Below are 22,921 nucleotides of genomic sequence, written 5' to 3' on the forward strand. Positions count from 1 at the left end.
ACATTAGGGGTGTTCATTCGGATACCAGTCATGTAAGGATGTGGCAATTTATATACTGTAACAGGAACGTAAAGATTAATAGATGGTAAGAACAAGGTGAATATGATTGAAGATGTCACCAAAAAGAAATCATCTGCAATTCATTGCTTATTCACGAGTTTGCAGCAATAAATGTTTGACTAAACGAAGTGAAGCGACATTAACTGAGAAAATGAAAAACAAGACTTTACTTGTAAATTGATGGTTCTTGGTATTTTCGACAAGATGCTATCGTCTCACTGATGCAGGTAGTCAACTATTACTTGTCATTTTTTTGTATGTTGTTCTGGACCAAGACAGTTTCTGTGTTTGACACTAAATCTCCGTCCCCAGGCTTCGCATGAAATATATACAATTATTGTGCAAGCAAATCCTGACATATTGAAACCAATGAAGAGTCACTCACAGCAACAGGTTGTGATTAAAACATGAGGCAGCTTTAATTTATCAACCCATTCAAATTCCACAATGAAAACAACTTAAATTGGAGATAAAGAACACATCCAAATCATTCTCACGAGTATGTTTTCGTGTCTTTTTGGATACAATCAATCTTAGTTTTATTCAATACAATCTATCTCCATCCAATTTAATAAATGTGTTTGAACACCCATGTACACATATGAAACATATACATGTATCTGAGGTTCGTCTGAATAAACAATTACCTGCTGTATTACTGTAATTGATGAAGAGAATACGTTAATTTTAATAACAGGTTTTGCCTTTACATCAACGTATATATATAAAACACTGGATACTCAATGTACATGTACTTTGATAAAACAAGTCTAAACAAAGTTTGAAAATGTCAAGTATCAATTCCTAAATTAACATCTGATCACAGAGCAGGTTGTGACAACGGACAACATATTTCTAATATAACAGCCCATTTCTAAATACAGTAAAAACCAATTAGGTTGATTTATTTTTGTCTCGATTAACTAAAGTAAAGGTAGTCTGGACTCTTCTACAATTGGAACCAAAAGGTGGAAGAGTTTATGCTGGTGGTTAGTCCTAAGAGAGCACCGGCAAATACATGTATTCACCGTGGATGTAGAGATGACTGGATGAGCAATGGCTGTGCACTGATTGAAATGTGTTATACATGTTGCATGTTGACAGGAAATTTAATGATCAACTAGTCACTAGAAATCAAACAGGTGATCAATTGATTTCTTTAGAAATGAGGTTAAAATGAAATTAAGTTATTAATAAGACAGCAAGAATTTGATAGAGAAATGCATACATAATGGAAAGTGAATGACCGAAATCAACTGTTAGCACTTCTTAAAATGTCAGGATATGTGCAGCTATTCAACTTATTTACACTGTTCAAAACTGTCAATGTACAGTTTGTTCAGCTAGTGAAATATGCCAATACAGGTTGGGTACAAAAACTGGAACAAAATCAGATCAAATGATTAATCAATTTTCCGGAAAAAAAGACTCACAGCTAGTATCACATTAAAACCTTCGTACCGGCTCATATTCAAGCTGTAGCATTGTTGAAACTGCTAATTTGCTTCTCTAAAAGAATACTCAGAATTTGAAAACGGAAAACTTTTTTCAAAATCTGTAAAATTAGAACTACACTAGTCTTCAAACATAGGAGAAAGATTAGATTCACTTCATTTGAATTTGTTACGTTCCAAATACAAGTTATCTGGAAGAACATGCTACATCATGATTTACACACACACAAAAAATGCTGACTTGAGTATGTGGGAGGATAAAGGTAACTTTCCATACGTATGTCTTTGATTCATTCCATATCATTCCTTTCCATACGTATGTCTTTGATTCATTCCATATCATTCCTTTCCATACGTATGTCTTTGATTCATTCCATATCATTCCTTTCCATACGTATGTCTTTGATTCATTCCATATCATTCCTTTCCATACGTATGTCTTTGATTCATTCCATATCATTCCTTTCCATACGTATGTCTTTGATTCATTCCATATCATTCGTTTGCTGCATTTCACTCATGTAACATTTCAGTGAACAGTCTCTGCAGATACATGTATGTATATGAAGTTGAGGTGCATTAAAAATGCACATAATTATGGAAAGACATCTAAATGCAAAACAAGGTAGTATTCTAATGGATGATAGCTGTACCATTTTTACAGTGTAAAAGGTAGATCATAACCTTTCATTGGCATAAATTTGGACAGTTGTTTTGATTCAAGCCTTTAAATGACATTTCTCACGCTACAATGCTGTATACATGACCTTACCGCGTTTCATACTACAATGATGTATCCATCTCTTTATGCAGTTCTTCTATTCAGTAAATTCATTCTTCATTTTTTCATTTTCATGGCACGAAACACATAATGAAAGCTCCACATGCATACTACATGTATATGTCTGTAGACCATTCATTGTAGTTACTTGAACAAGGCAAATGTGATTGGTCAAAACTGAAATTAACTCATTCAGAAATTATCACATGAATTCATACATGTATATGCAAAGTTCAGTTGAAGCAAAGTAGGTTATGTCAGCAATGCACAATTACATAAGGTTTTTAACCACTTGTACTTCAAGTTATGTGGCACTTCACTCAGTGTACGTGTACTCTAAGTATTCAGTGAAAGAATTTGACACTGCAGACGACAGCCCATGTGAACTGGATATGTGAAAGATCCAAACGGATCATTATAGGGCAATATTGAATGTGTTGTTGGTCAATGTTGTCCCCAAGAAGCTCTTTATCTGATGCAGTACATTTACAATATGTGGATCTAAGCATGCATCCCTCATAAAATAATACTGCTATATATCTCAGGCAACATGAACACACTGCAAATAACCATCACCCAGAAAAACATACATTAACTACACACTATCTCTAGGGAAAATGATTCAGGGAAAAACCTTGCATAGTAATGTACAGCCCAGAATATGTAATCAATACAATCTGCCAGCCTCAGTGGCTGCACTTACATGTAGTACACTTGTTTCCTCCAAACAATTTTCAAAATTAAAGACAATCCACTGTTTAAAAAAGGACATCAAGGATGATGCATCCCCCTTTCAAACTACTTATTTCTCTAACCTGAAAAAGTCCCACAAACTTCCAAATCCTGGCTATGCCCACAAAGACACAGTTCAGAAAGGCATGGCAGATATATTTCATTCAACACACACATACGTAGAAGTATTGCTGCATTTTTAAGTGAGAATATAATTGTTGAGACAGGACATCTTTTTATTCTATACAACTCAGTCTAATGAAACAATATTGGAAAATGGATTCTGACAACCAGTTTATACAACCACGATCATAAAGAAAGTTTCTAAATCAGTTTTGTAGCCAAGTACTTTTCTGAGGCCAGCAAGTATTCTGAGAAATAAAACCAGCCAGGTTGTCTGACAGGATCCAAACCCTGCTCAAAAAACTTTGCGGACTGAATACTCCAAGTTAAGATTATGTGTAGCATGAGATTCTGCTGACAAGCAGGTGTGCTGACAATGGACAAGTGTTTTTCAAAAGGATATGGATGCTAGTCCAAGTGTCAGTTCTTTTGCTAAAATTTGTACACGTTTTTCACAAAAGCACGATGTGAACATGAAATCATTCAAAAGTACCTACAGGCTTGATTCATACAGATACAATTGTACTGTAAAGTACTTACAAGGACTGAGAAGTAACTGCAACTCCACCGCAGATAACCTGAATCGCATTAGTATCAGACATTCTTATCCTAGTTTCATGGCTAATGTCTGTCCCCTGATATACCTTTAAAGAGTATTTATCATGCTGAAGTGCCTGAACATAAATCAAACATTTTGGAATAAAGATATAATGAAATGGCAGAGAACAGGGCTCATCTTTCAAGAATTCTAACACTTTACAAACACTGCAGCTGAAACCGGTTTCCCTCTCGAAACAAAATCATACAAACTGTAAATTCCTGGGGAGGTGATGTGAAGGTTTGGATTTAGTTGGCTCCAACTAACTTCTTCAGGCCTGGAGTGCTCATTGATTTGGGTCGTTCTAGGGGAAGACCCAATGCACGATCCCATATTAGAGACGCCATAGTGCCCAGTGCACGTGACACACCAAACAACACAGTGTAGTAGCTCATCTCTGTCATACCATAATGCTGTAAATACACATAAACAAATAAAAACACGTGCCGAACTATAATTTGCCACTGGGGTCTTTGTGCACATTCATGACCCAAAATTTTATCAACTATCACACTCCTAGATTTTAATTAAAAAATCTCTACTATGTAATCAAATTAAAATACTTGCAGTACCCGGCGCTTAATGAAGGGTAGCTTCAATAAAATCTTTTAATGCAAATCTCCAAAATGAACCTTGGAGTCTCATTAACCTCATTTATTTCAATATTCATGAGAACAACTGTGACGTCATCCCAGGAAAGTAATCTCAATATTGCACTGGTTTGTGCACAAAAACTACAGAAATTCTTTGAAATTTTGCCAAATATTTTTCCTCTTTGGTTATTCATTGTTGGACCAGGATACATACACAGCAATATGCAAGCAACTCTTTCCAAGGAATGTTTTAAGTAAGTTCTGGGTTCATAATGTGAATAGAAAAACCTTAGCACTTAACCACATTTTCCTGGATGACATTACAGCAACAGCACCCTCGGTTGTTCAAGAAAGCATGGACAAATTTGCAGATGTTTAACCACTTGCCGGCGGGGTTTCTGGTACCGGATACGTATTCTTTATGCGCATGGCCAGGATCTCCGAAATCGGACAAAGGGAACTGGGCCTTGTAACAAAAGACTGTACTCGTAACAAAAGACCAGGCTGCTGGGCATTAGCAACATTTTTTCACTCTCAGTAGTGGAATTATAATCCATCCTTGTTTTGAAACAGTGTACCACCGAGGACAAAAGCGCTCCACCACCGCAGCAATCAGCCACACAGCACCGCTACATGCTAATCTGGCCCGTTTTGAAAAGAGGTCAGCAGTGCACTATGCCGGTTTCATGAACAAAAGAAAATTCCGTAACACTGCAAAATCTGGGCTCTTTTTACAAGACGGAAGGCGTAGTTGAAATACTCAAGTGTCAATGTGGTTGAAACAGTGTGATTTTCAAAGCATTTAACCCAAAAAGGATGTAAAATTATTTTTATACACTGCAGAAGAGTAAAAAGGTGTAGAAGAGTATAAAGGTGTAGAAAAACTATGTCTAGAGAAATGCACTGCAACTGTAAATCACTTTTAACCACTTCATGCCAGGGCATTTTTCAATGTTGATGATGCTGGGCCAGTATGACTATCATTTTTTACGTTTTCAAAATCCTTCAAAAACTCATCATTTCATTTAACGGTCATCTATAGCCACACCAAGTAATCTTTAGTAAGTAATCTACTCTAAGCTGACAGGTGACCTTCATTGACGCCCGAGTATTTCAGCCAGGCCAGCAGCCTTTTACACAGAGCCCAGACTGTGCGGTGTTATATAACTGTCTTTTGTTCAAGAACCCAAAATTGGTGCACTGCAGACCTCTTTTCAATAGGGGCCAGATGAGCATGCAGCGGTGCTGTGTGGCTCATCGCTGTGGTGGTGGAGCGCTTTTGTCCCCAGTGGTAATCCGTTTGCTCTCAATGCCCCAAACCCTGGTATAAGGTTTCAAAACAAGGCTGGATTATCACCACTTTTGAGAGTGAAAAATGCCGGTAATGCCCGGCAGCCTGGTCTTCTGTTCGGAGTATGGTCTTTTGTTACAGGGCCCCGTTTCCTTTGTCCGAGTTGGGAGACCCCAGCCACCCATATAAACTATATGTCTCCGATCCCGGAGTCCCCGGCAGGAAGTAGTTAAGTCCACATATATGAAGTTTAAACCACTCACCTGCAAGAGCACTCCACTATGGGCGTCCACATTTGGCCATGGGTTCTTGGCTTTACCATGCTCCAGCAGGGTATCAGGAACCACTTTGTACAGCTGCGCTACCAATTTAAAGAGTGGGTCATCAGGGAGGTGTTTGAGAGCAAACTCTTGCTGACAGGTGTATCTTGGGTCTGTCTTGCGAAGTACAGCATGACCATAGCCGGGTACCACCTGCAATACACATGTACTAATAATCTGACTAGTGCCACACTATCTGCAGTGAATATTCATATACCTATTACACCTTACTTCAATCCAGTCTTTATTTTGACACCCTGTGAGATGCAGCCATATCCAACACAGACTAAATCCTCCTGACTGCAACAACCTGCAACCGTTGATTTTGTAGCACTGTGTTGAGACCAGCACCAGCCTTGGCCGGTTTACCGTGGCTAATCACGGTAAAATAGCTTAATGTACCCACCCTCCTGTCAGTAACTTCAGCCACTTATACATTGGGTTTTGTGACATTTCTCACCCTGTGTGCCATGCAACATCTCGTAAAGTTACTTGAAAACTGCTTTTGACAATTCCAGATATCAATGCCTTACCTGTCCTGATTTCAGAGTGTTCCAGATAAACTCTTTCAATTTTTCATCTGATACCTCACCTCCCAGCTCCTCTTGAAGCTTGGTAATCCACACCAGTACCTCCTGTGATCATCAAGGTACACTGACTACAGTTAGTGTAAGAACAGACAATCTCACCATAAAATGAAAAGTGTAACAAATAATAGGGCCTACAAAATGCCAGAGGAATGATTTTTATTACAGTTTATTGGAATAGCTGTGTGAGTGGATATTAAATAACTTTGTGATTAACTTGGTTTGTGGGGATATTACAACACTCATGACTACTGTGGAGTGATGTCATCTCACTTTATACTGTGACTGCTTGCCTGCTACATTTGATAAGAAGTCTGACACATCAAAGTCCAATCATGTTTATACAGAGGATTTCAATCTAAGAAGTTGGAAATTGAATGACTGTGATTAACTAAAGATAATGGAAGAAACGAGCGACCTGATTGGCTAGTCCATGCAAGGGTCCAGCCAGACCATTCATGCCGGCAGCTAAGCTAAGGTAGGCATCAGAGAGAGCACTGCCAACAAGATGAACGGTGTGAGCACTAACATTGCCTCCTTCATGGTCACTGAAATCAAAGCAATTTACAGAATACATAAACATTCTACTAGAAACACATTAATACATAAAACAACGTTCACCCAATAGTGGAAGCTGGGCTTTTTGCAGGATACGCCTTCATCAGGGCAATTAGGAATTAGTGTGCAACTGCTAGTATAAACAAACATGGGAAACTCCATGTCCATCCTTACAGGATGCAAAATACCCCATTGGAAATGGCATGATATTCCAATGACTCTATTTCCATGACGATTCTGTTGCAACCACACAAAAATTGGCCAATAGACAAGCCAGGGTTTTTTAGCTTAACGTTGTAAACATATTCAACGCATCAGTTACAAGGTTGGTACTTAACACTCCATGGTGCTGCACAGCATCCCTTTATTTTACTTTCTATGATGTATGCAGCAGCATTTCTGACCAAGTCACCTCCTGAGCCACAGGAACAATCAGGACTTATTAAAATGTACAATAGTTTGAACCACTAAGCCTCTTCCTTTAAGACGCCGCATGTCAACTTCACAATGAACATCTTGCACAGTTGGCAGCTCGCATTTGGCATGACAGTGAACTTTGGATGTCACAATAACAGTCTAGTATTCTACATAGTGATTTTGCTAAAATTGTACATATCTCAACTTACAATTTAACAAAACATGCTCTATGGTATCAAATATATGCTCATGTTCCACTTTTATTCTTAGTGTGTTAGTCCTGTATCTGCAAAATCCTTGTTGTTAATTCAAATTCAAATTAAGAAATGTTTGGTATTGTCAACAATTGGTTTCACTTTCTTCAACGACTCAGTGTGGGTAAAGCAATTTTCATTGTCTCAAACAATATCTTTTCTGTACTGAGGTATTAACCAAGAATTAAAGAAAAATACTATTGACAAGAGAGAATTATGGCCCAGAAATGCTGACATTGGATATGATATTGGATGTGAGATATGAGATAGAATTATAATGAATAAATAAAACCACAAAGGACACCTCTGAGTGGGATGTTTAACAACTCCCCCCTCCAAAAAAAAAGATATTTGATATGAAAACAAGTGGCCCAAAACTTCAAATACGTGTACACAGAAAAACTTAAGTTTCTTTTCATTGTCAATTGCATTGGGCAAAACTGGTGAATGTACCTGTGAATGGTGAGATAGAGCCTCATGAGTTCCTTGAACATCTCATCTTCATAACCAAGCATCATGGCAAAGTTACCAGACCAGTCAAGGTCCACATCAATGGGGCACACACTGCTACCTTCTCTATACACATTACGGTAGATGGTGGCTGCTACAGTAGTTATCTTGGCACAAAGATCCATGGCATCTTCATATACATACTACAGACAGACCAAGTCAAATAGAAATAAGTTTCAGAAACTAGTATGAAAATCCTTCCAATTTTATTTTAAAACTATGCCATTCTTAGAAGAAGCTTCCAAGTGACAGGTGTTTGAACATCGAAAGTGTCCAGACTTTTTCATATAGCAATATCATGGCATCCTCATATCTATCAACAAACTTGTGCTTGATGTCAACAAAGAAGTCATTTGTAAGCTCTATGTTCCACTGTGAATCACCTTTTATCTCCTCAAACAACATCGTGCCCTTTACTGACTTCTTGACAAACCTTAATTAGGCCTACTGCACATATATATTCCAGGCTGAGTGAACCTGCACATTTACCTCCCAGTACAAAGCCTTATTGACTCCATCATTGTAGGCCTTAGCAAACTTGCTATCACTGTTCATAGCAGTAATGGCTGCACTAAACTGTGACATGGGATGCAAGGTGCTTGGGAAGTTATTCAGCATCTGAACCACATGAGAAGGAATAGCACCACGAGCTGCCCACTCCTTCGACACTGCTTGCACCTGCCACAAAATAACAAGACATTCAGTCAACAATATCGATTTTCTTCAGAAATGTGATCCATAATTGACTTACTGGCCGATAATGAGCTGCACACCATCACTTGTACAGATGATGATGATACAGTGAAGGTATCATCGTCGTCATCGTCATCATTATTCTGCACATGACCATCAAGAGGGTCGTAGTGACCTCCAGGTACCCCTGGCAAGAGCAACATTTAGAAACAGCTGCACAGCATCGGCAACCTGCTTAAGCCAAGTGAGAAGGGGATGGCCGCAGGGCCTCCTCCAGATGGCAGGTCGCTGACCAAGATAAAATTGGATAGCCGTGTCGAGGGCAAGACGAGCAAGAGCTGGGGCTTTGAGGCAACAAACAGTCAAGTCTAATTCTTGATTTGTATTATCAAGAGAAGTACCCTTGCAAAGTGTCACTTTCTTCAACCCAACTCCCTGTGTATCTTTCCTTGCCACCTTTCCAAAGCCTTTAAAATCTTCCACTGTGCAAGATCGTAATGGGACATTCTTGCATCTCAATTTCCGAAGGGCATTAAGATCTACCAACGGAACAGTCTAGAGGCTTTGCAAATACCTTCCTCAAATTGACAAATCCTCCTAAACCTCCTTCTGAACTGTTAAGGATCTAACAGGGTTGAATTTAATATTAACACCCAATCCATGTAAGTTCATGTCTATGATTAAACAAAAGGCATAGATTTAAGGACATAGGGCCACAAACAACTGCCTGTGTTACCTCTGTAAACAATCTAGGCCTTACATGTACATACATATGTGGTTTTTCTTTTTTTTACCCCACTTCATGGGTACACAAATAACACTTGGCTGCAAGTTTGTTCAAGCCATCAAAAGCGTAAGCTGCATTACATGTACCTGTTTCTCTGTTGGTATTTTACCGGTCACCAGCAGCCAGAACAGTCCCTCTGGTAAAGGTTCCTCACCGCCTGGTGCCTTGGGTAATTTTTCCTGGCATTCGGGAATTGTAAAACCTCGGAAGCGAATTCCCTCCTCTGGATCTAACACGGAAGTCTCCGTCACCAGACCTTTGATGCCACGCATGCCTCCATACAGCTATAGTGAAACATGTTCCATATTGATGTATGTAAATCGCCACATTGATGAATACCATGTTCTAATTATCTGAGTTCAATGAGAAGGTGATACAGCATGAGACCAGTTGGTCAACTTCTTTTATTCATGCATACCTGTACTTACATGTAGGTACCGTATATTGTTGTAGAGACTACACAAGTGTTGCAGGATTTTTATGGGGACATACATGTATTTCTGTCCAACAGGGTCCAATCCCATTGGTACACATTTCTAACTTGTCTAGAATGCTGACTTCTCCTTTAGTGAGCACAACTACAGTAGTTATGCTTGTATTGTTTATTTTCTCTTTATTCTACGAGGCGCCAAGTGTAAAAATACATTTAACCAAAGTATTTATATATACTGCTTTTTTGGTGCTGATTGGATAGGGATAAAAGTTACCTAAAAACTAAAACAAAAAAGTGATAAAAAGTTTACTAATCAATGTAAAAATATCACCAGGTGACAATTCTTAAGAATTATGGACAATTCACACCACTACGCACAATACTACGGTAATCAGGAGATCAAGACAAGAAACTGGCCAACAATGTCCGTACACTGTGTGGTTAGCGTACATGTACATGATGCACCAGAGGGGCAGGCAATAAACTTTGTGCTGTGGCAGGAAATTTTGTGGAAACACGCTTGCTTCAAGTACAAGCAATAAAACTTCAAATTAAATTCTTGCACACTGAAAATACAAACACAGACAAGAGAACAAGTTCTGCGAATTAACTTGCAGAAATCTTCAACATCAATGTTTTTTAATGTGCAGCTGTAGAGTTGTGTGCATGAACAGTATAGTGTTAACCCACACCATTTCGGCTGGGCTGCAGAGACGAGATAATGCATTTCAACCGGGCCTTCTTTGGCAATGGCACAGCGTGGTGGGAACTAGTGCAGCATTGCTTCAATGCATTATTGCATTATCAAGCACATGTTTTCCCCACCGCGACAGGGAATGTGTGATAACAATGGAACTTTCTTTTCAAAAGTTTTCAATGCAAGTAGGCAAACACATAAATTCAAGCATTTTAAGATGAAAAAAGTTGTTGAGAGGTGTTGTGGGAGCAAAAAACCAACAGTCTCTTTTTTTTTTACTTTGTTTTTCAAACTTGACCATACAAATTTTAGGGTCACACCAAAAAATTAGTCTCAGTCAGGAAACCAGAAGTATAACCCTTTTTTGGGCGGGGGCCTAATATATACATGTAATTGATTATTTAAATATGGACTTTGTCTCAGAAAATTGTAAATAAATATGGCACTGTATCATTTATGAATATTTCTGAATGCCATCTCATACTTATAAATAATAACATCTCCAACTTCATAATTTAGCAATTATGAACGCTATCTCTATAAACGTTATTGACAAATGAATTATTGACAAATGGTTTTCGAACATCGTCTCATTATTTATAGTTTTAATTGCACTAATAACCTAGATCCAACAACCACCAGGTTGAGAGGTGGCACACTGTCTTGTCTACACGTACATCAGCACATGGATGCTGATTGGCATGTGCTTCATAAAATGGACCAAAATGCAACTTGTGTCATTTTTCAAAACTTCTAAAAGACTTTGATCATCTAAAATACAAATTAGCACCTTTAGATTTATAAAAATAATTTTGGGGGATAATTAGGCATACTTTGTACATTTGTTGGACATTTGGTTGGCTAACAGAGCAAATCAAATGGAGTTGAATTCATTTAAAGTTTTACGTCAAAGTGTTTACACCAGAGGACTTGATTTCAAAACCTTTCTCAACAACAAGGAGAATTCAGTATATTTTTCAACTGATGTATTTTAAAGAACCTAAGAAATAACTTTAAAAAAATAAGCCATGAAAAAAGAGCACAAATTTGACGGAAAATGATGAGAAAAGTTTGGCTCTCTTCATTCTCTTACTGTTTATAATCACTCTCACTATACCAGCATATCAGCCAAGTCTTATACCTTTCAACCACCGAAAATAATCTTTAAATTTGGCTGAATCATAAATGCATACTGAGTACAATATGCTCGTTGCGAACGTCATATTTGACGGAATTTTGATGATGCTTGAGAATTTTGACTAAAAAGGCATGACACTCGAGAATGCCGAAAACGCTGTCACATGTAGTGCTCGAAAATTCCATGCTTGCTGTTCATTTTGCCACTTAATTTGGAGATATCACAGCTGAAAATTACATTAAAATTAACAACTCTGCCCATTAGAGTTTCATCATGAGTCGTATTTTATGTCTTGGATGTCATTTTTTTTAACGTCACTCAGTATGACAGATTTTCTTTCGAGAAATCTTGGTACAAAGAGAAAAATCGCGGAGTGTCGCCATTCCCTGGAGGGACTCATAAATATCAAATGAAAAAGATGGTGCACTATCTGAGTGATGTCAAAGGTCAAACAGCCCTCGATGCAGAAAAACGTTTCTCTAATGTCACCATGAGATAATGACGGAAGCCACAAGATCACCATGATCAGTATTTTGGACTGCGGTTTTCCGAAACGTATTTGAAGAAAATGCAATTGGTCCAGTCGTAAAAGGATTAATGGGGGATGCTTTTTGGCACTTTTTTTAAAGCTTATACATAGATTTTGATTTTACTCGCTGTTTTTTTGCAGTCAAAATGAATAATGTTTGTGACTGCCAACTTCCGGACCTGATTAATTGTGAAAGGTATTTTTTAATTTTGTGATTATAGTTTTAATATGTGTAAATATTATCACCTTTCACCGTGTATAAATATGTGTAAAATGACCACAGGGATTATCACTCCTCAGTCAATTTTATTGGCTAGGATTTTAACAGGTTGTTCACGTCCGTCAAAAATGCTGATGTTCGAGACTTTAATTATCTCCAATTAAGTTGAAAGATGGACACAGCCATCGTTGTTCCAGATACAACCATGACTTCCCTCATTTCATCAGACATTGGGAATCAATTCACTGCTCTTCACTTCAGGAAAAATGAACGCCCAAAGTTGAATGAGGAACCAGCCCTACTGCTTACTGTGTGAACTATTTGTAGAAACTAGACAGTGTGTACACATACTGTACCTGTACCTACGCTGTAAAATGTACATGGTCAAGAGCACAATGGGGTCAACTGCCTGCAATGCAGGTTAAAATATCACTTCTTGCCAAAAATAGTCATATCACAAAAGAAACCTTGATACAATTGTCAGCAGTATAGATTCCTAACAGTCCCAAATTTTCTGATTTCAATATAATTTAACATGCACCCAAAGGGGGCTAAGGATTAATTAATGCCTGAAAATTTCTTGACACATTAAAACTTTTTAAAAAATCTCTAAAACACACAGACATTGAGATGAAAAAGTAACCACTACCCTTCCCCCCCCCAAAAAAAGACACTGAAAAATTAAATAACACTGTCACTGACAACCATATTTATTTCAATGGACAGTTACAGTGACCAGTAATGAAATAAGTTAAAAACCTGGAAAGTGATCTCTGAGGAAATGAACTAGAATCCAAAGGGGAATAACATGGATCCATCCACAAACAGGTTGAGATGCCGCAAAATGCTATTCAAGATTTAAAAGCTACCGGTATCTTAATCAAATATGATGTACACGTAATGCATCTACTCACCTGGTCTACAACAATCTCCCCAATCACCTTATTGCCATAGCTTTTCCGGAATTCTACCACCTCCTTCTGTTTTTGAGGTATCAAGTCAGCCAGTACATCCTTCAAATTCTGTTGGAATTGGGAAGAAACTCAACAGTCACTAGCTTTGAATTACACAACAGATGTTGTGGAATGTTTTGCTTGGAGAAACTGAAATTGTGAAATCTGGCATGCCAGAGCTCATACACAGGACTTCACTGTTCTGAAATGAATGTCTTTGCTTGTTTATGGGTTGAAGACTCCTTGAGGTTGATGTATGTCGTGGTTGAGGGTCCACCTTACAACTGAGGGGCTAGATTAATTCCCTTACATGAAGATGCAGTTTCCAAAGACCAAAATACCTGTACATGTAGTTGTAAGTCTGTTTTCAATGCCTTTTCACATACATGTACCTTGTAGTAATGCTTACATACATGTGTAAAATTTGTTGAGTTTTTTCTTACAATTCTTAATGCACCGGTTCAGTCAGGATTTTAGAATTGAAAACCTTTAGCCTGGCCTTTAGGTTACAGTTTTCACATTTCCATTTTTGGTGGATGCCAGTCACTCTTGTCCTTCATGTACATGTAGCTGGAGGCAGTTTTTGCATCATATTCTGTTTTTCTTTTCATGCATGTACACATAAGCCACCTACATGTAAATAGTAATAATCGTAGTACTGTCTGACTTAAAGTCTGCACAAGGATGAATACCTATGGTGTGTACAGTACATGTAATGTGTACAATGGTGCTTCCAAAACCTCTCCAGCATATTACCTCTTTTGCATCCAATCGCTACTCTGTATCTCATGTGACCCTGCTTCCTGTCAGTTAGTGGGCTACTATAAGTACTGTATGAAGGTGCACTGGGAAATTGATTTGCAACTCATCTTGTAGTAGTTAAATGTTCGTAATATAAACCAAGACAATTTACTATTAATACTAAGACTCTGCAAGGTATTACCTACATGTACGGTATGTCCAGCATGTTACATAACAGGGACACAAGTACATGTACATGTATGTCACAAATTTGTGTCCACATTATGTACATGTAGGTATAAAATTGTGGTGTAAAAACAAAGAAAACATGTGCTTAATGTCTGTTGACAACCTACATGTACATGTATAGATAAATGGGATGATATTTGGGTAAATTCGTGCACATTATAAATGAAAGTATTCCGTTAATTTATGATGAAAATTCTGTCCATGTTACATACTAAGTAATACATGTACATACCTTCAGTTACATGTATATGTATCTGTGTTTTCGGAGTACAGAGAGAATCTTCGATAATGAACAGGAAAAATATCTTGCCTCGCTGTAACCTCCAGTGACCCCCTTTCAAAGCCTAAATTTACTATCACTTGTACCCCATTAGTGTAGAAGTGCCCTTTTGTATTATAGTCATTGCTGTACATTTCCATGCAATTAAGTCATAATTGGCTTCTATGTGCATGATGGAATAAATCAACCATACAATCATGAATACATTTCCTACACAAACATGTTACATGTACATGTAACATGTACATGTGTATTTCACCTGATTAAGTGCCTGCCGAGATGACAAAAAAATACTTCTTAGAAGAGGCAATATAAAGATGTATTTTCTTATTCAAATTCAATTTTGCTTATTTCATGATGAAGTTGAATATTACTACTGTGCACAGGCCCAAATGAATAGAATGTGCCTGTTTTATACTGTGGGTTATGTTGGTAGTATATGTAAGGACATATACTGTACATGTATGCAAGATGTTAAAGTACAGAGCACTTACCGTTGAATCGGAGACACTCCTTGTACCACACGTTAGTGACGGTAGCAGATTCTAGGGGAGAGAAGAGTACTAATATGTTTTAATGGCTGAATTGAATGAGATGTTGCCAGGTAGGCAAGGTGTATAGCCAGAGAGGCTCAAGTGGTCCATGTTACAGGTACATGTACATGTAAGTACAGCATTTGAAAACTCTCACAACGTACACTGTAGTCAGACCATGTGGTTGTCATTTCACAACAGAGTAGTCTAGCAGAAATTTAAGTTCAAGTGATGTGTAGTAATATTTGTCTAAATTTTGCACATCTCACCAAACAACTGTCTTCTTCAACATTTTGACAATAACTTCTGAGATGAAGACTAACATTTCAGGCACATGGTCAAACTGCTACAATTCATGTGTGCTTCTAAGATCATACTTTTTTCTCATATGTTTTGAAATTACATGTACATTGTACATGAAGAGCTAAATAGGCAGATTTTTTAGTTGTTTGAAATCCGAAATTCTGGAAATCCCTTGATTTAAATGTTTAGAAGCACTGTGCATGTCAGTACAGATTTTAAAATACACAGTGGCATGAATACCGGTACATGTAAAAATATAATTAAATATTTAATATAATTGTAGAAATATTTTACACAATGTAACACGATTCAGACGGTGTCCTGTCATGTCATATTTTGAAGTGTACACGGCTGTGATAGAAAATATGTTGCATATGCTAATCAACCACCTACAGTAGCTACTAATAACTGAATACATACATAAATGTACATGTACACTGTATTTGAAACTGCCTTTGAATATTTAAAACTCACTAGACACAGTTCACCCGTGTCAGCTATAGTTACTTACTGTGCCATACATACCGGTATGTACATGTAGTACTTACAACAATTTGCATACATATAAGACTTAAAGGTTTTCATGGTGAAAGAAACTAGATTTATGGTAAAGATCGCGGTAACACCATGTATTCACCATGGTCTACAGGAGACCAGAGTACACTGTTTGAAACGTCGAGTTATTCCCCGGTTCTTCTCAGAACCACACATACTCAAAGAAGAGATAAATGCATGGTGTTACCGCGATCTTTACTATAAATCTAATTTGCATACAGTTACCAACATTCAAGACCACTGACTACTGTGCATGCCTGATGTACCAATTGGACATTTTTACATAGTGGTAATTAATCATTTTCCACATGCAAAGTGCAATCAGTCCTCACATCTTGGGCATATGCTCTTGACTGTTAGAGGGCCCCTGACAAAATTTAAATGTTTGAATTATTAATTTGAACCGATCACTGGGTTGGACAAAAAGAACAATATTTCCCCAGCCTTTTAAACAGCTGTCTTTCCTGTAACTGAATTTTATACATGTACTAGTTACAGGCTGGTCCAAACAAGAACTACATGAATAACAAAGTGTAACCTTGTGCAAATGTCTCTGTATTTAAGTGAGTCTCCAAACTAGCACAAAACTGTTTGAATTTTTAGTCAATGGTAGAATATTCAGCCATTTTAATTTGATATTTTTGAGACATTTCACCCCTCAGGAGAATTTAATTATTATTCATTCAACATCTGCAGCAGACCTATATAAATACATGTACATGTAATATCCAACCTCCATAAGGCAAAATATTCCCTTTAGGAAAGAAGTTAATGCAAGGATGTCACTGATGCTTCCCTGCAGTAGCATATCAGCCATTAAAAGGGATAACATGTCCTAAAAGATCAAATGTAGTTGAGGAAAAATTGAAACATTAACTACATGAATGTTAAGTAATAACATTTCCTGTAGACATTATTATTGACAGTCGTAATTTCCATCTACACACCATCAACATGTACAGTATTATCAACACACTGTCGTAAGGTTTTACTGTAAATTAACAGGGGCAATTTTTGACCGTCAATTATATGTGTAAGCACAAAATGACTTTTTGGCTGAACAACAGAAAGCTAGATGTTTGAAAATTGCCATTTTCGTTCATAAAAATCAGCATCCATGTTGCCTCTGGGGGCACTGCAGACCATACTGTTACATTAAAGGGTGATAACATTAAACAAAACAAAAACTGACGGCGGTGGTGACAACTGTTGCGTTGATTTGGGATAAAGCAGACTTTTTTTTTATTTGGAGCGCATCATTTTAACCCTATCATCTGCAGCAAAGTCGCCAACTGTTGTCTATGGCATGTTAATTGCATTAATTGCACACCCATAACTGAGTAGCACAGTGCAAGCTTCGTAACAAGGCAAAATGGCCGCTAATGGCTATGCTGCTAAAAGTTAGCGACCATCTTTTACTGGCATTATGAAAAAAGGACTACAAGTGCAATGTAACCTCAAATCAATGGATATTGTCTTTTAAGTCCATACATTACAGCTCTATGTCACTTTCATTTATTTAGAACATATTTTGGAGGTGTTGAAAGTGTATTGACAGTACTATCGTTTGTTGACACAATAGTTTGACAGATACTCTGTTACTCTGATAGGCCCTACTAGTGAATCATGATCAACTAGCATGACTAGGCCTACCAAGACTAATCATGCAGGTCCGCAAATAGTGTCTAACAGTGCCATGAACTGGTGATAGGCCTGCTTTCTTGACCACTTGCTGCCGGGGCACCTTGTTTCGAGCACCATGGGTTTATATGCAGAGCCAAGGTGCCCAAAATGGGATAAAAGAGCTAGTCCGTGTAACAAGACTGCACTCAAAACAAAAGACCTGCTGCTGGGAACCGCCATCATTTTTCGAAGGTAATCCGTCTCTGTTTTTAAACAGTATATCACTGTTTGGGGCATATTTTGGGCGGATTAGCACCACGCACAAAAGTGCTCCAGGGCCCCATTGATGAGCAACACAGCACCGCTGCATGCTAATCCAGCCGCATTTGAAAAGATGCCATTCACATTCGGTGGGGACAAAGGAAATTATGCAACACCTCACAATTCTGGGCTCTCTTTACAGGGCGGCAGGCCTGACTGAAATACTCAGGAGTCAATGAAGGTTGCCTGTCAGCTTAGAGTAGTCACCAAACAGTTATTCGTGTGGGTGTAAACTTCCATTCAATAAAATAATTAATTTTTAAAGAATTTTGAAAAATGAAAATCTTGAAAATCTACCGTATGGGTGCACTGGATTTTTTAAAAGCACCCAGCAGCAAATGGTTAAAACCAAAAGTTATGAAGTAGTTGATAGGGCCTTGACTGCTGGAGCGTTTTGGGGAGTGTGGATTTTGGGAACCCTTGTTTTAACATGTAGTTACTTTTAAATAAACGTCGGCCCTGAAAAAGAGTCTTACTCAGGCAATGTCTCTTGATTTTCATGACCCTATTTGGTTTACATTTAGAAGAGTAAATCAGGAGAAAACTGTGGCTTTCTAACCTTATGTCCATCAACATAAATGCACCTGTGTAGTCAACTTGACACAGGCACATGGCAGAGTGTATGAGCTTTAGCTTTTCTAACCAATACTCTCACTCCCTAATTTGTTTTTTGACCAATCAGAGATTGGCTTTCTTATGACACTTTTGAGTAACCAATTAGAGACACTCTACCGAGCAGGTTTGACATTATCACCATGTGGATGAGTGCGTGCACGGTCTGGTTGTTATCTTCAATATTCTTACTCCCTAGTCGGCTCATCGCAACCAATCAGAGATCAGCTTTCTAATTAAACTTTTCAGTTAATAATCTGAGACATTCTACCAAGCACATTTCACATTTCCTTGCTCCGTCATCACATCTTCAATCTGCACATCATGCATATGGCTGGTGGCCGGTCTTCTGCTACATATAGCTGCGTCTACATACATGTAGGCCTGTGCGTGCTAACTTGCTCTGGGTAATCCGCCTCAAGCAAAAGCACCCCCCTCATCAGATGAAAAGAGCCACGTTGGTTGGGAATGTTTGATTTCTTGGTAACGATGCAGCTGTGACGTGACACATGCATTTCCTAGTCATTCGTGAACCTGTGAAGTTCAGTTCTGACCAAAGGAGACTCCGTTGCTATCCCCAGAACTGTGGGGTCCAACATCCACCCCACCAGCAGAGCGGACATCGGATCCCACAGTTCTAGGGTACACCTAGGCTACTTTCTGAACAGTAGCCTAGTAGGGAAGCAGGAGGCGGCAATGTCAGGGTGCGCAGTTTGAAATAGTGTTTTGAAAGTGGCGGTACTGCAAATTTGTGCCGGGAACAGGAGTTTCTGATAATTGTGGGAGGAGGGGCATTTCAAAAGTGAAGGGGGAGAAGGCTGACACGAGATCACAGTATGTGGACCAATTTCATCACACAGATGTACATCTGTTATGTTTTAGATTCTTGCCTGATCCAATGTCCGAAGGGCTATGAATTTGTTATTACTGTGGTCCCTTTTAAGAAATGGTGAATGAATTTCATTTACATGTATGTCAAGATCCACAATTTCCTTGGAAATTTCCTGACATCGCTGCCGCCCCCTGCTTCCAAAATAGTCGAGCCGATATGTGATTAGTATGGTTCCCTGACCACAGATTTCCCAGATGTCTCTGTACATAATCCCAACGAGAGTAGTTGGAATTATAGGGACTGCTATCGAAAGCAACATAAACATTCATTACTCGAAAACCCTGCGCCTGTTTTTGTCACGTGACGTATGGCCACAGAGAATGCAGATGTGTGCTGATCGAAGGATGAGAGGTGAGGATGGTAGACAAAAACTCACTTTTTGCCAATAATATCTAGGTTAAATGCTACAAAACATACTAATGCCCGGTAGTTCCACTGGTTAGTTATTATTATAGGGTCTTTTGTAGAAGATTTGCTTCAGAAAGTGCAAATGGAGGTTTCTCTGGTACGATTGAAGGGCACTTTCAAAATGCCATAGCATTCCTGACAATAAACAAAATACTGTTCAAGAATGATGTAGGCTTAGGGCTTACGCCTAAGAAAATGACATCCTCTTGGTCCAGCTGGAGGCCCATTGGATCCTACAAATCGCCTCTTTTAACATTTGGAAATGGTCGGGCGATTGCCTTTAATGATTTTTGGATATGGTTGAGCGATAATCAAACAGGCGAATCCTCACTCCTAAGATAGTCAAGCTCACGCGTGCTCCAATTATGTAGGGGATCAGGTCAACTCGGACCCAAACCAACTCGGACCCATTCCAACTCGGACCCATGCCAACTCGAACCCAGGACCAACTCGGACCCACGCCAACTCGGACCCAATACTAACTCGGACCCACGACCATCTCGGACCCACAACCAACTCGGACCCACGCCAACTCGGACCCACGCCATTTCGGACCCACCTCGAGTCAACTCGGACCCCGGACTGAGTCATATGGTTGCATTACACCAAATACGCGCCCGTAGACCGAAATAGCGCCGACTCTTGAACCTCGCGAAGAGGTTGGCCTTCATTTTTTTCGCAGGAAATTCAAGATTATGGCCAGATCGATCACTTTTCGTTTCAATTTTATGAACTTTTTTATTCGCCTTTTCCCGAAGATACCCCCCTAATAGTAGTAAAACTATGCGCTCATATGAATGTAGCCGCCTGCCTCTATCCAAACATTCTACCTCCATGATCCAAAATAGGCCCGCATTGTGGGGCTTTTTGTGAAAGAAATACTCTGAACCGGAAATTATCAATCACAAAGTCAGGGTTTATATAAATAATTCTGTGATCCCTCGTGATTATGGTACGTCTTATTGTAGAAAATAAGAAACCGTGGGATCACAAAATATTAATAATGAGCTCGCGAGCAGACATACAACGCTTCAAAACCGTCTCCAAGTTTAAGCCAATAGGAAATATTCCACATTTTTATTTTAAAATGATTTGATTTGTGTTGTTCGAAATTACCAACCTATTTGCGTTATTTGGACAGTCAGTTAAGGCCTGTATGGATGAAGTCCTCCATCTGCCTAAATCTTGCCGGTATTCGGGGGGGGTGTTGAAAAGTGAGGTGGGGGATAACACCATTAGACACTGTAAAGGGTCAATGTTCGTGACATTGATGCATATCTGCAGTATCTGTTGTACGTATGCAGCATCTCTTATGTACATCAGAAGGGCCTATCTGTGGCTTTTTATTGCAACAAAAACTTTGGGGGCTGTTTGGTGAAAGTTCTTTCGATTTCTGCTGGTGATCTGGAGTGCCAAAAAAACTTAAGAGAAAGGGCGTCAATGATTTGGTACTGGCAGTCACACTCCAAAAGCTGCTCCCATTAGTTGTCCCAAGCTCCCACTCCCCGATCATAGGGTTTCAAGAATGGGAGGTGACAAAATCAGCCTTTGTGGTCAATCACACCGGTACCCTCGGAAGCTAATACTGTGTACCTGATTAAGATTCCAGATTACAAGCGGCAAATAAGACATCAAAGGAAATGTGCCTCCATAAAAATACGACGTTCGTCGGTCACTTGTTCCAAGACATCTCTGATACCAAAATTAGTCCTAAACGGTTTTTAACCACTATGCCTGTTCAAACTCGAAAACGGAGAAATTCTGGGAAGCCTGTGCCACTGTTTCTCTGCATAACGTGTATGTAGAGAGGACGTTACATCTCGGCAGCATGCAGTGCAAAAGTGTCATTTACCAAAATGCTAAAATGTAAAAGTGGACAAAATAAAAATTTTCAACAAGTTAATCACGCTCCTGGGGTTGGGTCCGAGTTGACTCAGGGTGGGTCCGAGTTGGTCGTGGGTCCGAGTTAGTATTGGGTCCGAGTTGGTTGTGGGTCCGAGTTGGTCGTGGGTCCGAGTTAGTATTGGGACCGAGTTGACATGGGTCCGAGTTGGTCGTGGGTCCGAGTTGGCATGGGTCCGAGTTGGCATGGGTCCGAGTTGGTTTGGGTCCGAGTTGACTCGAAACCTTATGTAGGAGGCTAAGCGTGGGCTTCTGTTCAAACATGCAACGAGCTGATCACTTACTTTTGCTTGGAAAATGCTGCGTCTTGATAATACTTTGAGCAAAGACATGCTGTTGATTATGGTGACTCGAAAACCGTGGCTACGTTTCAAACTAACTATGCCTACGGGTAGGCCTATGCAAAATCGAGGAAATGCGCAAACAGGATTCTTGAGGCTAGTTTCGTGCTTTCGCCCTTGCCGGCCGGGACGTTCAAGGTCCGAGCAGTCTAGTAGCAATGCAAATGCATATGCATACAGCAGTTGCAAGTTGCAACATAAAAGAAAGTCAGGTACCCAGTTCTTCTCCTTTTTTATGTGGAGTTAGAATGGTACCCAGACGTCCAGGTAGGTTAACCTCTAAAAGTTAAGCTTCAGCCACATTCAAGATACTCGGCTACGGCTGGCAATACCGCACGTGCCAAGGGGAGATGAATGAAGCTGTTAGCCAATCCATTGCCGATCAGAGGTATAGACCAGCCTCTCCGAGCCTTTACTTGGTACTCGGTGGCAA

General features: G+C 39.1%; 1 protein-coding gene across 1 annotated transcript; it reads right to left on the reverse strand.

Moving 5' to 3' along the window:
• Window positions 1–454: 454 nt before the first annotated feature.
• cs (citrate synthase) lies at window positions 455–22,660 on the reverse strand. The gene is made up of 10 exons (XM_087147810.1): window positions 22,432–22,660; window positions 15,493–15,543; window positions 13,690–13,797; window positions 9,845–10,042; window positions 8,768–8,956; window positions 8,222–8,421; window positions 6,958–7,087; window positions 6,486–6,587; window positions 5,896–6,105; window positions 455–4,161 (listed from the first exon to the last, which is right to left on the reverse strand). The coding sequence occupies exons 1-10, from the start codon at window positions 22,477–22,479 to the stop codon at window positions 3,997–3,999; spliced, it is 1,401 nt and encodes a 466-aa protein (XP_087003936.1). The 5' UTR covers window positions 22,480–22,660; the 3' UTR covers window positions 455–3,996.
• Window positions 22,661–22,921: the final 261 nt, after the last annotated feature.

Source organism: Acanthaster planci, linkage group LG17 (genome assembly GCF_054643075.1).
Source record: "Acanthaster planci isolate LZ-2023a linkage group LG17, COTS_SCS, whole genome shotgun sequence".
Classification (NCBI taxonomy): Eukaryota; Metazoa; Echinodermata; class Asteroidea; order Valvatida; family Acanthasteridae; genus Acanthaster; species Acanthaster planci.